The following is a 14,158-nucleotide window of genomic DNA, read 5'->3' as shown; positions in this document are numbered from 1 at the left end:
CAGTGCTGCGGAGACGTGGAAGGGAGAAGGAGAGTGGTGGGACTGTCCGCTAAGGGAAAACAAAAAGGGACAGGAGGGATGTGAGGTGAAGGTCTGGGAGGCTTTGCTACGGGGGGAAGGCTCTGGCAGAGCAGGAGGGGAGGAAAGGAGGCAGCCAGCCGGCAGTTACGGGTCGGAGACAGCCTTGCCGGGAAGCCAGATGGGCGAGCAGGTGCTGCACCTTGCGAGCAGCAGCTCGGTGGAGCAGAGCTGCCATCGGGCCCTAAAAGGAGGCATCGGAGCTGCAGCAGAGCCCATCTCTGGGCACAGCTTTGCCTTGTTCTTCCATTCATCCATCTCAGTGAATTGCCTGGCCCAGTCCAGCCTCGTGCTGTGCTCCCAGCCCCGGAGAGCTTGGCGTCTGGCTCCTTTTGGGGCCTGCCTGGGGAGGTAATCCCGCCTGGGCTGGACCCACGCAAGCCTTGGCACCTGCTAGCGGGCAGGCCCTGGCTGCTGGAGCATTTCTGCTTCCCAGTGCTGCTCCAGGGACTTGCACAGCCTGCCCTTCCCCAGGGAGTGACTGCAGAGGGGCTTCCCCAGCCAGCTCGGTGTGCTGGGGCCTGGGGCACACACAGCTCCTGCCAGGCACTCCTAGCCCGGGGAAACCCTGCTGAGCTCCAGCAAGGGGCACAAAGGGCAGTTGATTGCAGCTCCCTCCCTCTTGCTCCCAGCATGAAACAGCCTGGGCACTTCCCCGCTGTGCTATGGCTTTGCTGGAAGGGAAAGCTTTGAAATCTGCGGGTCCTGGAGGCAGCTTTGTGCTGGCAAGGAGGGAGGGAAGGAAGGAGGAAAGGAGGGAAGGAGTCCTGGTTTCCCAAACTGGCACATCAGTCAGCAGCTGGGTGTGTGGGGCAGGGGTTTCACCAGCAGAACTCGCTGCACTCGAGGGACAGAAGTTGGAGTGCCAGTAACTGCCTGGGGAAGACACCCGCAGTGAGCTGGGACCAGTACAGGACATTTATATAACATTTGGGTGTTACATACATAAATCTATACATATGGATAAATACAACAGGCGTTAGCAAAGGCTCCCTGCCCCTCGGGCTCGCTCCCCAGGCATCGCCACGCGTCCTTTAAGCCCCTCGTACCATCATCACGCCGTCGAGCAGCCCCAGCTCCGCCTTGGGCGCCGACTGCAGCCGCTCCATGGACCACTTCTCGATGATGGACGCCACGTGCGGGTTCTCCACGTTGAGGATCCGGAAGCCGGTCAGGTTCACCCCAGAGTAGCGGTATGGTTCTAGGTCTAATGCATAAAGATCCTTAAAAGAGAGAAACCAGTTTAAACATGTTGTTTAGCTCTGTTGTGCTTGTCTTTTCTGTGAGCTCGCTGTCTGGTAAGGGGGATGGATGAGTGGGGGGGGGAAGCCAGGGTCGGCAGCTCTGCCTCCCTGAGCCTAGGGGAGGTGAAACGACCCCCTTGGGGTGACTGCAGAGGGGCCAGGAGCTGATCCTACATCCCTGATGCTCTGAACCAGTCCCTCGACATTAGTAAGGGCAGGAGCAGTAAGAGCAGTGACAGCAGCGCTCCGGGTGCAGCGTGCGAGCACCAGGACACGAGCCGAAAGCTCTGCCGCGGGGCTGTGGCAGTGGCTGCAGTTCCACGTCAGCTCCCTGGGGCTGGGACAATTCAGTCCCAACCCCAAGGCACTGAACTAGCTGATACCACAAGGAACTAGGCTGGTACCCTGGGGTGGGGGGGAGGCAGAGCTCCTGTGCTGGAAGCTCCCTCGGGCTCCTCCGTGAGAATTTGCCGTCGGTGCTGAGGCCCGCAGCGTGCTGGGGAGGGCAGAGCAACTCCGGATTCAGCATGCCAATTTGCAGACAGCTCTCAAAGAGGAACTAAGACGCATTTCTTGACATTACGACCAGCCTACGCAGTCTGCAAATGAATGAGGGTGCCCTTTATGCTATTTAAACCCCCCCCCAGCCAGGCAGCCCTCAGCCCTGCTGGCAGCCAGCCCACAGACACGGCTTGGCAGGCAGCGAGAGACGGGGCGCTCGGAGCCCTCTGCGAGCGCGCTTCTTAATGCATCTCTTGGCTCCGCTGCACATCTACACAGTCAGCTCAGTTCAGGGGTTGGCTTCAATGCCTAGTCGCTAGCTGGAGTAGTTTTGGTTTAGACGAGGTGCCAGGAGCAGCTGGCCTGCCCCGAAAAGCCGGAGCAGTGAGAGCTGCCTGGGGGATGGAGCAGGGCGAGGGGCGTGTGAGATGAACGGCAGGCTGGAGGGGCTCTGAGTCTGGGAGTCGTTGGTGGATGGAGCTTAACCAGAATTTATCCAGAACAATGTCTTCTAGTAAAATTGGAGGGAGATGGAAAAGCAACGCCACTGTCTTCTGTGATGGAGGCTGGGGGCTGAATGCGGTCACGGTGTTCATTGATCACAAGGGATGAAGCCCAAGAGTTGAAATGCAGCAGGAGATGTGGGGCTGTTGCTGCTTTGTACAATACGACCGTACCAGTAGGACGCAGCAGGCTGTGGCTTCACCCAGACACGGCAGCAAGCTCTGTTCAGCCCACAGGGGCTGCGAAAGCCCTGGCCCTAAAATGCACTGCCCTGAGCAAAGCGTAGCAAAATCCGCACTTGCCAGCAGCCGAGACTTCACTCTCAGTGGGAGAGCTAGGAATTGGTACAGCTGTTTTGCTTTAATAAGCTTTGGGGGTTTGATCATTCCTTAAGTGCTGCCCTCTGACTTCGCACCCTCGAGGCAGGCTGCTGATGGATGCCGTGGTGCGGTCCGCAGCTGCAGCCCGGGCCCGAGCCATTAATCACACCCACCAAAGAGCGCAGGGTTGCTGTGGTTTAACCCGGCTGTTGGTTGTTTTTTTTTTTCCTGAAAAATCGCAAGTATAAAGCTCCACGTCTTGTTAAAGGGCATCGTGAAGGCCAGGCCGTAATGTTGACTTTCAGATGACTTCTGGTAGCTGAGGGCGAACGCGGTTGCCTGACCTCAGCGTGCTGGTGGCATCCGGACGTGGGGCGCAGCGGAACTGTGCCAGACCCAGTGGAATGGGTTATTTTATCAGGATTTGGATCTTTTTGTTGGATACTTCTGTCAATATTCTGGAAATTGCTGCGGGCAAATCATTTTTGGTTGCAGAAAGTTGGTTGTTCCCCCCTGGCCAGCCATGACAAGGGGAATCCACCGAGCTCCAGAGAGCGTGGTGCCATAGCACTGCCGCCTGCCCAATGGGACCAGTGTTTGGGGTGCCCTCCTCCTGCTGCTTGCCACTGAGCTCCATTTCAGTTTTCTCCCAGCTCCCTTCGTGATGCCAGTTCAAATCCCAGCTGAAAACCCATGTTAGCATCTCCTGGCATTAGCAGGGTGATGAACACGGGCTGCGTGGTGGAACGTGCAGAGGTGGGGGGGAATTGCCGTATCAGTTTCTTCTGCATTTTCTGCTCCTGCACAGCCACAAATTGAAACATCTGGTTCTATTTTCCACCTCATCTACGTTCTCTTCTGCTATTTTTTGTACCACAGATAATTCTCCCCTCCATCTATTCTCAAGCTCTCTGCTCAACGTTTCTGCCAGGTCTTCCCCTCTCCTGTGCTCTCCCAACTCCCCAGTTACAATCCCAAGCCGAAGTTCATCGTGCCTGAGCATCCGAAGCAGGAAGCATGTCGTGAGCCTCAGGAGCTTTGCAGGAACGCCAGACTACCAGTGCCAGTGGGAACCAGGCCCTCCCAGCTCGGTGCCTGCTCCGAAGCAGGGCTGGGCTTGTGGTTTCTGCTTGCGGCAGCCCGAGGCTTGGGAGGCGATTCCTGCTTCCCCCTTCCACCTCCCTAACTCGCAGCAGAAGTGACAGCAGGCATTAGGGAGGCTCCTGGGTTCGCAAGGACTCGTTTGCACAAGCTGCTGGGAAATTCCCAGAAGCGTGGAGCTCCAAGGGGTTGTCCCTGCTCAGGGCTGTAGGACATTAATGCCTCCCGTGCGTTAGGCGCGGGCGCAGGAGGGTTGCTGTGGCAGAGAGGCTGCGGTAGGGCTCATCACGTTGAAGTCAGTGAACTGTAGTCTTGCTGCCTAGCAAAATGTTGAAGCATTTCATGCCAAGTGTTGATACACTGTACTCAGTATTGACTAGGGACCTTTTAGAAACATTCAGTATAACATAATAGACTAATTCATTAGCACCCCATGGGTCTAGTACTGTAGACGCTGCAGCACATGCATTGCAAGCTAGGAAAACATTGCCTTAAGGAATGACAGATTAAAATATCTTTCCCATGATATAACTGTTATTTCAGGAAAGTGGCATTAATTGTGATTGCTTATCTATTAATTTATTATAATTCTTTTTTTTTTCCCCACCTCCAGGCTGTACCTACACATGAAATGTACTCTAGGCTCAGCTGGGGCTGATTAATAGGAGGTTATCTGGGAAATGCTTAAAGCTGCCTGGAATAGATAATGGCAGCAGGGGTAATTAACATGTCTTTTGCATTTGAAAAATAAATTTTGCAGTTTTTAAGGGTTAGTTTATTCTGTTTCTTTCCTAAAGGCAAAAAGATAAATTGGATTTTTGAAATCACACAAAATTCAACAGTATACCAGACAATAGCATCCTAAATGGAAACAAAAGTGGCATGCCAAAAAACCCAAACCAAAATGCCTCCTGGTGTCAGAGAAGAACTGGCCCGTGTTTAATGAGAGTGGAGTTAATCTCAAGCTGAGTTCTCATGCAAAATAAACCCGCAGCACTGAACTTCTGACCATGGTGGGGCTGGGGCTGGGTTTTAAGGGAGCCCAAGATGAGCACAGAGAAACACACACCCAGGTCTTACTGAAACGTGGTCTCATCCCATCCCAACAACCTCACAGACTCACCCGTCTGCTCATCTTTCAGTGTGCGGGTAGCTGCACTGAAATCAAATGAGCGAGAAGGGAAATAAAACCAAAGCCTGCATCTGTGCAAATCTGTGCAGCTCCAAAGGGCTGCGGCTGTCCAAGAGCAGCGAAGCAGAGACTGAAGCCTCTCACAGTAAGTGCTCAGGCAGGGCTGCAGTGGCGGAGTTGGGATAACCAAATTGTCTGGTTTTAACCCAAAGCTGAGTCTGGCCCTGCTCTCACCTCTCTTGGGGTGCTGGTCCTGTTCCCCTTGCTTCTCCCCTCCCCGCAGTAATGCCCTGCAGCCGTGCAGTGCACGCAGAGGATGGGCGCCCAGCCTGCTCCCCAGCCCCTCCAGGCCCCTCCTCGTTCCCCACAGGCTCAGCAGCAAGGGCAAAAGGGCTTTGAGTCACTGAGATACTTTACCAGAGTGGTGAAGATGAAGTGGTAGTACTCTGTCATCATTCCCATCGCCATGGCCTTGGGGAGAGCAGGGAAAGGAGGTTAGTAAGAGTGGGCACAAGAATATAACACCAGCCATGCAAAATAAAGCTCGAGAGTCTGGCAGGAGGCAGACCCAGACACCCAGCAGCTGGGTTCCAGGCTAGAAGCAAAGTAAAAGGCTTTTTAGTTCTTGTATTTCTGGTGCTCTGCATCCCCTCCAAGCCCCACGTGTGCCAGCCCGACACGGCTCTGCTCACGCAGATTGCTGGGATTTGCATAAGCACGCCGAGATCTGTGGGGTTTGTCACAAATTGTTACGGCCCAGAGGGTCCAAGGCGGGGTCACCTCGTGCAGACCCTCCAGAGCACATCGGGCACAGGTTCGTGCCCAGGAGCAGGTCACCTTGAGGCTGGTGGCTGCAGCGGGAGATGCTCTAGGTCTGCACTGCGATGCCAGCTCTGTGAGCTTGTTTTCTGGAGAAAACGCATGCGAGACCACTTTAAAATCTCCACTGATGGGAAAGCAACTTCAAGTCCCCCAGGAAATGTTTGCTTCCCTTGTTTTTTTGCTAAAATTACTAGGGCAGAATTTAGCTCCGAGGAAGGAAGTGACAGTTTGCAAAGAAGTAGGATGTCAAAAACATGGGGAAGGGAAAGGATCGAGATTACAAGCCTCGAAACTGTAAGGCTGGAGCGGGTCTTTACCCCTTGTTTCCTGGCCTGGAAATACCTTTTAGAAAACCTGGTGCCTGTGGATCTATGGGACTGTGTCTGCCCTGCACAGCTGGGTGCAGAAACCTGGGGCTCGCTGGCAGCTCAGCACAGGAGCCATCGGGGAGGTGCCGTGAAACCCCCCAGGGACTCCGGTGGTTCCCCAGCGGAGCCCTTTTGGAGGAAGACGTGCGCTCCGGTGCTGCTGGGAGAAGCAAGCCCCAGCTCCCTGTGCTGGCAGTGCAGCAGACAGCTGGGTTTGGGGGGGGATAAATAAATGATAAACCTGTGGATGAGCTACGGGCGAGCCCCGGGATGGGAACAGGAGCTCCATTAAAGTTAAGACAGGCACATCTGTGCGCTGCAGAGTGCGGCAACTGCTCGGAAACAGCTGCCAAGGAGAGTGGAGAAGCTGGGAAGCTGGAAAACAGGTGTAAAGCGTTAAAAAGGGACCAAAAATGAGCTAGGCTAGAGAAACACAGGTAACTTGGAAGGGCCTCATGAGTGGGTGTAGCTCTCTGATGGGTTTCTGTAATGATTTGTGAATCCAAGAGGGTGAAGTTGTCTGGTGTCTCCAAGGAACCCAGGCTGAACGTGGCAGTGTCTGCACATCTTTGTGCCAGCTCTCAGGTTGTGATTCTTGGACTCGTAACGTTTCAAAGCACTGTCCATCCACATCACCAGCAAACTGCTTGCCACTGTGTTCTGGGAGGGTTTGCCACTGAATTACTTGGGAGCAAGACCTGGACGGGCTTGGTGCTGTGTGCTCAGCCAGAGCTGCCCTTGCGAGTGGTGGCTGTAGCTGCTCAAATTGTAGCTGCCCATTTTATGCCATCTGAAGTTAAAACCAGTACTGAGCATTGGGAATTTCAGCACAAGCCTTTTTTGCCATCCGTCAGCACTGCACGGGGGCAGGCAGCAGAAAACCTCCATGGGAGAAGCCGACACCAGAGGCTGAGTGAAGCAGAGCTAACTGAGGCTACAAAAAGCAGGTGATAACCCTGGCGTGTAAGCGCTGCTGCTGCTGGGACAAACAGAGTGCTGGGCCATTTTTCCCTGACATTTTTGCCGTTCAGTTTTTGTCTGTGTGTCGTTGTTCCTCCACCAGCACAAAGCAAGCGCTGGCTGCTGTGCCGCAGGGAGGAGGCTCGGGCTGTGTGCGAGGCTCAGCAGGAGGAGGCAGCGGAGGTCGGGGCTGGAAGTGCCTTTTCCTGCCCCCTCCTGCTGTTCTGCAAGGGAAGCTGTCAGCTCCAGGTGTGCATTTCTCATTTGGGTAGAAAAGTTAGGAGATCAGGTTCCTGAGCTTCCTAATTCTTCATCAAATGATGATGACAGAGACGAGGGGTCTGTGTCGTGTGCTGCTTGGAGCCTCGACACTGCATGGATATGGGCAGAGGGCAGTCGGGGCGTGATTTGGGTTTGTACAGCTTGCCAACCTCTGAAAATATTTGACTTTTTTTTTTTTATTTTTTTTTTACTTTTTTTCCTGTACACACTGTATAATACTGCTAAGCAGAAATGCATGGCTGTGGGTCCTGAAACTGCCCCCCAAAACCAGCCAGAAGGACTTGGGAGAAGTTCCTTCCCTCCAGTCCCCCCTCTCCTCCATCTTCCTCACTCTGTGCTCGCAAGGCTGAGCAGAGCAGATGGCACAATAAACTATAATAAACCGCATAATAAGTGAACAGCACCAAACACAGCCAGCATGTTAAAATAATAGGCAGGAGACAATGAGTCCCTTCTATTGCTTTCTTTAATAATCCCTCCTAGGCTTTCTGATTTCTCTTCATTTTGCATCAAGCAGGTTGCAGGAGAAGTCTCTTTCTACGCGCTTGCTTTCTCAGCCCTTCAGGGGATTTATTTAATCTGTGTGGCAGCGTCTTGCTGAGCTGCTCAGAGCAGCTCTTCCGCTGGCTGCTTTTCAGCCTTTTTTGGGACCATTTTCCTGTCTCGCAGTGACCCCACAGTGTGCTGGCATTCGGGTCCGAGGGGTCAGGGCGAGCAGCAAACCTCCCGGTCTGCGAGAAACGCCGGTGGCAGAAGGGAAAGGCGGACGGGAGGCCAGCGAACGGAAAATCACTGACATCTGGCTTAAAGTGCAAGAATTGCACGCGGTGCTGGGAAGCACTCGGGGCACGCAGCCGCTCCTTGTGCTGCCCCGCTCCTGCTGCAGCCAGGCGCAGGACCACGAGCACAGCTCCGCACAGCACCAACACGAAGCCGTCACACCCTGCCCCTCTGCGTGCAGTCACAGCCCCGGGGCATGCGGCAGCACAGAAAGGAGAGAAGAAATTTAAAATCAGTGAGCATAAACAGCTCGTGTCAGGCTAAATGAGCAGCCACAGAGGGGGCCCAATGGACAGGCTGGGGGCGCGGGGCTGGCACGCTGGCATTTGCTCCTTCTTACCAGGGGTCTGTCTCTCTGCGATGTGTTTTTTCATTGAAATCTACATATTATTTTTTTTATAGAATCCAGTCATATCCTTGTAAAACTACACTGGGTGAAAATGGCAGGTTTTGATCAAAAAGGCGTGGGCTGGTTTTGTTCACCACCTCTATTAGCAGCCCGTTACCTGTGCTCCGGCTCACGCTCTTAAAAAAGGAAATACTGAGGTGTTTGTCTTAACCAGGATGGGGCTGGGGTTGTATCATGCTGGGAATGCCGAGACGTAACCCTAACCTTGACTTTGCTGCTTTTTGAGCTCTCACTGGTGCCTCCTTCCCAACTGCAATAAGACAGCCCTTGGTTTCAAAGGCTGCGCTGCGGGGTCTAGGAGTAAAATCACCCGTCGTACCCAAAAGGAAAGCTGTAGGTCCGCACACCCACCCGTGGGGCTGTCCCCTGCCCCGTTCCAGCAGCCACCACCACCCCCACCGGCCCCGCTCACCTGCTTGAGGATCTGAGCTGCCATCAGGTGGCTGCAGTCGAAGATGATGCGGAACTCCCGGCCCCGTTTCATCTCCTTCAGCAGCGGCCGCGCGTCGTCCGTATCCAGCGGCAGCTGGCGGATTTTCAGGCGGATGTTGTACCTTGACGGGGCCATGATCAGCTCCTGCAGCCGAATCAGGCCTTTGGGCATGGCACAAAGACAAAGGGACAGCGTTATGGGACAGCAGGGCACAGGGTTTTCTTCTGGTTGTTGTATGGAAACCATCAAGACTTTGCTCCCTTGCCCAAATGGCCATTGCTAAAGACATAGCAAGGTAAAGGTGTGCATCAATCATTAAAAAACACACATGCAGATTTCCAGAATGGTTATCCTGGGACAGATTGGCTTTTCCTGGTATTTTCCTGCTGCCTCTGCACCCAGCTGATGCAGAGCTGGGGTCCTTGCACTGGGTAGGAAGAGGAGGGCAGCAGATCCATCCTAACCTTTGCCATCTCTGTCATCGCGCTGGTTTTTTGTTTAGCGATATGCCCTTGAGAAAGGACAAGCTGTGATAATCATCTACACAACAAATTAAAATCCACATTATTTACCGTACACAACAGGAAAGGGGGGAAAAAAAGAAAAAGCACTTAGATTTATGAATAGCATAGTTCATAACGGTCACTTAATCACAACTTGTAACTGTCTTGCTGCCCTCGGAATTCATTTCTATTTTATGCAGAAGGTACAAAGCCAGGCTGGATGCAGCTGCACAGGAATTATTGGTATCTAATGTTGCAAGAAGAAATTCAGCAGATGCCTATTGCAGGGAGGAAAATAGAAGCATGTCCCTGTGCATAGTAGAAGAAATGCATTAGAATATGCCATGAAGGGAACATACTGTGACCCACATTTGCAAAACAGGAATGTCAAACTGTGTTCTCATCAGCCCTCCCCTAAAGAAACCATTTGGTTTAGTGGAATTAGGTTGGACAGGCTACCCAATGTGTCTTTTGTTTCTGTTTTTTTTTTCTCCCCCTTTCTTTTTATCTGCAGTGCTGTGCAGCACTTTGCTTTGTTTAAGCATCAACAGCATTCTTCATGTGAAAAACTTTGTCAGCTGTGTTTTAGAGAATTAGCCAGAAAACAAAAAAAAACTTTCCAGAACCACTTGTGCTTTTAGCTGGGAAACTGCATCCTCAGTGGCAGGCACGGAGCGGGTTCCTTGCTGGCACGGGGGTGCCCTGTACAATAGGGTGGGGGCAGCGTGCCCCAGACACTTAATCCTCCCCTTGACCCTTTGTTGGTGGAGCTGGTGCTGAGGCTTTACCCATTTCTCAAGTGGGCTGTGAATAAAATGCTTCAGAAAGGGTCCCAGGGATTAGTGCACATGATGTCATTTTGCCCCTTAAAGGGTTCCTTAGAAAAATTCCTAAATGGGACCCACAACAACAACAAAACCCTGGCTCCCCCCTTTAAAAGCTCCCCCTCTGCCTACCTGTGCTGTCGTCGTACACCACGGTGGCTGACCTCCACTTCAGGTACTGCACCAGGTCCAGGATGGCGTGGCTGAGCGAGGAGTAGTCGGGGTACAGGTTGACGTAGAACGTGTCCTTGTTGTCCAGCGGGTGGTGCTTCCACCGCAGCTGGATGTGGGGGACCTCCAGGGCATTGCAGATGGACTGGACGGCGTTGGTGCAGGAGCCTTGGGACGGGCCGAATATCGCTACGACCCCGAGGGCGAGCTGGTCACAGGCTGGAGGAGGGAAGAGGAGGTCAGAGAAGCACAAGGCAGCTCTGGGGGACACGGGGGCACTGACAGACGGACAGACGAGCTCCTGGGCTCTATCAGTGCAGATACCAGGTGATGACAGCAGTGAAGAGAAGCAGGAAGAGGGAGGAGGGCAGGCTCTGGACCCGTGGACATCAGGATGGTGCTGGAGGTGGCTGAGCCTCCAGAAACATGACCAAGGTACATCTCCTACATCTCCGTCCTCCTGCACGTGTTCAGAAGGCTGCCTGCCCTTTCTTCCTTCCTCAGCCTCTTCCTGCAGCTCCCCAGCAGCTCCTGATTTATCATCAAGCTCCCAAACCTCTGGTGTCCCCCTCCCTCCCATGCTCCCAGCCAGCAGAAGCTGGGCCAAGGCCACCGGCACCGCTGCGCTCCTCAGCAGCATGGGGCTGAGCCACGACCGGGGCCATTCATCCGCTCTGCGGGGATGAAACCATCCTCGGGGGACTGACACCGCCCGTCCTGAGCCACGTTTAGGCAAGTATTGCCATCGATCTTAGCTGAGTGTGCTCTGGGGAGCGATTAGAGCTCAGCGCCAGCAGGGCAGGGGCTGCCCGGGGAGTGCAGCCAGCGGGGCCCTGCCTGGTGTGAACACAGAGGCGATCGGCGTCGCCCTGACAAATGCGTCTTCACATCACATTTAATAGAATTTGCTTTTTGCAGAATAATGCTTTCTGTGGCTCTCACTGAGAAATTAAAGCAGAACAACCGCAGTTAGGGCTGGAGGCATTTTTAGGGGAAAAAAAAATGTGCAAATTTTTCACAGGAGCACAATTTCTCCATTCCCTCTGCAGCCTCCCTCCGAACTGGGAGCTACCACGGAGCTTTCCCACAGCACCTTTGGGTGCTGCCAGAGCAGAAGAATGCTCTCCAGGCCCCCAGGTCGTGCTGGTGCTGTGTGGTCCTGCTCCTGCCCTCCTCTCCGGTACCTCCTGCCCCGGGGTGTGCAAATTGCTGGGGATACAATAAAATAAACATGGGCATGGCCTGCAGACCTTTGCTCGGGATGAGAAGCAAACGCTGAAAGGAGCTGTGTGAGGTTTGCAGAGGAAAAAGGAAAAAATGGTTGTTCCTTGTACTAAAATGCCTGGGGAAGGTCAGCTCCAGGCAGACTTCTAACCGGGAGTGCTGAGCGGAGCAGGACGGCGCTGGGGTGGAGCCAAGCCACGTGGGTTTGGGCTGAACAAACACCACCAAGCTGCAAGGCGTGTGCCGTGCTCTTACCTTTCTTGGTTGCCTCAAAGCTGTCGTGGAAGTGTATCCGCTGAATGTCGTAGGTCAGCGTCGTGTTAGGCAGCAAGGTTCTGTTCCTGTTGATGATATTGGCGGAAAATCGGAAGGCTTGCTCCTCCGCACTCATAACCTGGGTGTTGGGGCCATCTGTGTACTCGAAGATTCCTCCTGGAAGACAAAAGAGAGGCAGGAGTGAGCTGGGGGAAGCCGGATTCATCCCCTGGTGTCACAAGGACAAGAAAAGCCCTGGCTGGACCCGTGACATTTGCAAGCTGAACAAGAACATGTCCCCCTCTGAGTAAGGACATGAAAACATTTGGGGTTTTGTTATGTGCTGGTTCATGGCAGTGTTTGGACTGCCAGCTTTGCTGTGAGGGCACTGCGGGGCCGTGCTCAGGGCCCCTGTGTTTAGAGCTGCCCCTGTCCCTGCTGGCTGCTCTGGGGCCCTTTTTAGTGCCCTTCGCATCTTCTGCCCTTCCTCCTGCCGGCTAATCCAGGTTTGTAACTCAGACCAGCAGAGACTTCTGAATTTGCCAACCCTACAGCTTCTCTGCTCGGTAATGCACATCCTGGATGCACGCTTCCCAGTGTTCGGGAGCTGTTAATGCCACTGCACCTCCCCAAGGGCAACAAGCTCATGTCGGAGGATTGCTGCGCTTCTCGGCTCCGTGGCTCTAAGTCTCATCCTCAATTCCCCACAGACAGCCGGTCTAATTGAAGTGACTCAGTGCAGGCGTAAATTATGTAATTGGACGTCCTTGTCTCTGCCTCGGCACAGTCCCGTGCCCCTTCCAGAACCACAGAAAGACACATAAACCTCACTCTGTCTTATTAAAAAGTAAACCAAAATAATTAATGGATGAGCGAGATAAGCAAGTGCAATTGGTAACAGATGGTCTCTGGGTTCATTAGCAGAAAGAAAATCTTCCTCTTCAATTTAAGGTAGTCCTAAAATGTTTTGTTATAGACAACAGATGTCTAGTCAGCCCTCCTAGTTTTCAGGCAACTGCAGGAATCCTCCTCCAGGAGCCAGAAGGCGTGAGCCATACTTCTTGTGGCAATTTGGCGTTAGCCAAGGCTGCCGCTGTGCTGAGAGGCAAGCTGATGATCCTGTCAGCAGCCAAACTCGGCACCCCCTGCAGGAGCCCACCCGAAGCCGGGGCTGAAGGAGCCTCAGCACCAACGGCACTTTGCACAGCGAGGACACGAGGGAGGTTGGAGGAAGCACCCGCTGTGATCACAGCAAGTTGCTTCCCTCCTCTTCCCTGCACATTTTGTGTGTCTGTGTCCCCAGCTGTAGCACATGGTGCTTAATCTCCACTGATAAACGTGCAGAAACGATTGAGGTGTTCACTGCATGTCTCTGATGGGAAGAAATGTTTTTGATCTCAGTACTAACATGGGCAATAGGGAAAGAGTAGAGAAAAAGGGGCTGGGTGCTTGTTCTGGAGCCTCCTTTCAATCCCATGTGATCTTCAACAAATCCCTTCTGACCACATTTTTAATCCAGAATGCCGAGCAATATAGACAGGAGCCTGGAAAAATTGTCCAGGTGCCTCATTCTCACTGTATCACGCTGAAACCTTTGGGTATTGACTGGTGCACAGGAAATGATTCATCCACGTCAGTGTTTGTGTATGCTGGTAGCTCATCCAAGTTTCATAAGGTAGGGAAGGTTCGTGCTCTATATTACACCAGAAACAATAAACAGAAATAAAGTGAGCATGAGATTCATCCTTCCTGTACAAAGCCTTGCTGTCCAGAACATTTTAGCAAAGCATTTTTTGTTTTCCAGCATCATCCTGAAGCGCTAACGGGGTTGTGTTGTGCTGATTCCCAAGCAGCTGGCGTTGGGCAGCCTCCCAGCCCCGAGCTCGCAGGGCTGCTGTGCAGCACGCCTTGTGATGATGGATACAGGAGGGCTGGGTATGGGGGTTACTGGTGCTTGAGCCCAAATAAATTCACCTCCCAGACATGCAATTGGATGTAATAGGCTTCTCGACAGAGAAGGATTTTCTGTGCAGCCACCCAATAGCTTGAATTTAGCACCAGGCAGCGAGCGAGCAGACAGGCACAAGCAATATATTTCTGGCTACACTGCTGGGTGCTGAAAATAGCGGGACAATGTGAAATCTCTGGCATTTGCTAAGGTGTTAAAAGCAGCCACCGCATGCAACAGACTGCTCTTTTTCTCGGAGGCGCGGCGGGAAGGGGAGCATCTGATGGCAGATCTCGCGC

General features: G+C 53.2%; 1 protein-coding gene across 1 annotated transcript in view; it reads right to left on the bottom strand.

Annotated features, from left to right (window-relative positions):
• GRIK3 (glutamate ionotropic receptor kainate type subunit 3) overlaps positions 1–14,158 on the bottom strand; it is a 102,567-nt gene that overhangs the window by 33,644 nt on the left and 54,765 nt on the right. Inside the window, exons 2-6 of the mRNA XM_068657884.1 lie at positions 11,912–12,088; positions 10,394–10,651; positions 8,914–9,095; positions 5,298–5,351; positions 1,128–1,301 (exon numbers count right to left, since the gene is read on the bottom strand). Of these exons, the coding sequence (XP_068513985.1) occupies positions 1,128–1,301; positions 5,298–5,351; positions 8,914–9,095; positions 10,394–10,651; positions 11,912–12,088 (845 nt within the window). The remainder of the gene's footprint in view (positions 1–1,127; positions 1,302–5,297; positions 5,352–8,913; positions 9,096–10,393; positions 10,652–11,911; positions 12,089–14,158) is intronic.

Source organism: Anas acuta, chromosome 21, assembly GCF_963932015.1.
Source record: "Anas acuta chromosome 21, bAnaAcu1.1, whole genome shotgun sequence".
Taxonomy (NCBI): domain Eukaryota; kingdom Metazoa; phylum Chordata; class Aves; order Anseriformes; family Anatidae; genus Anas; species Anas acuta.
The sequence above is the reverse complement of the archived record's forward strand: the minus strand, read 5'-3'. Positions and strand labels throughout refer to the sequence as shown.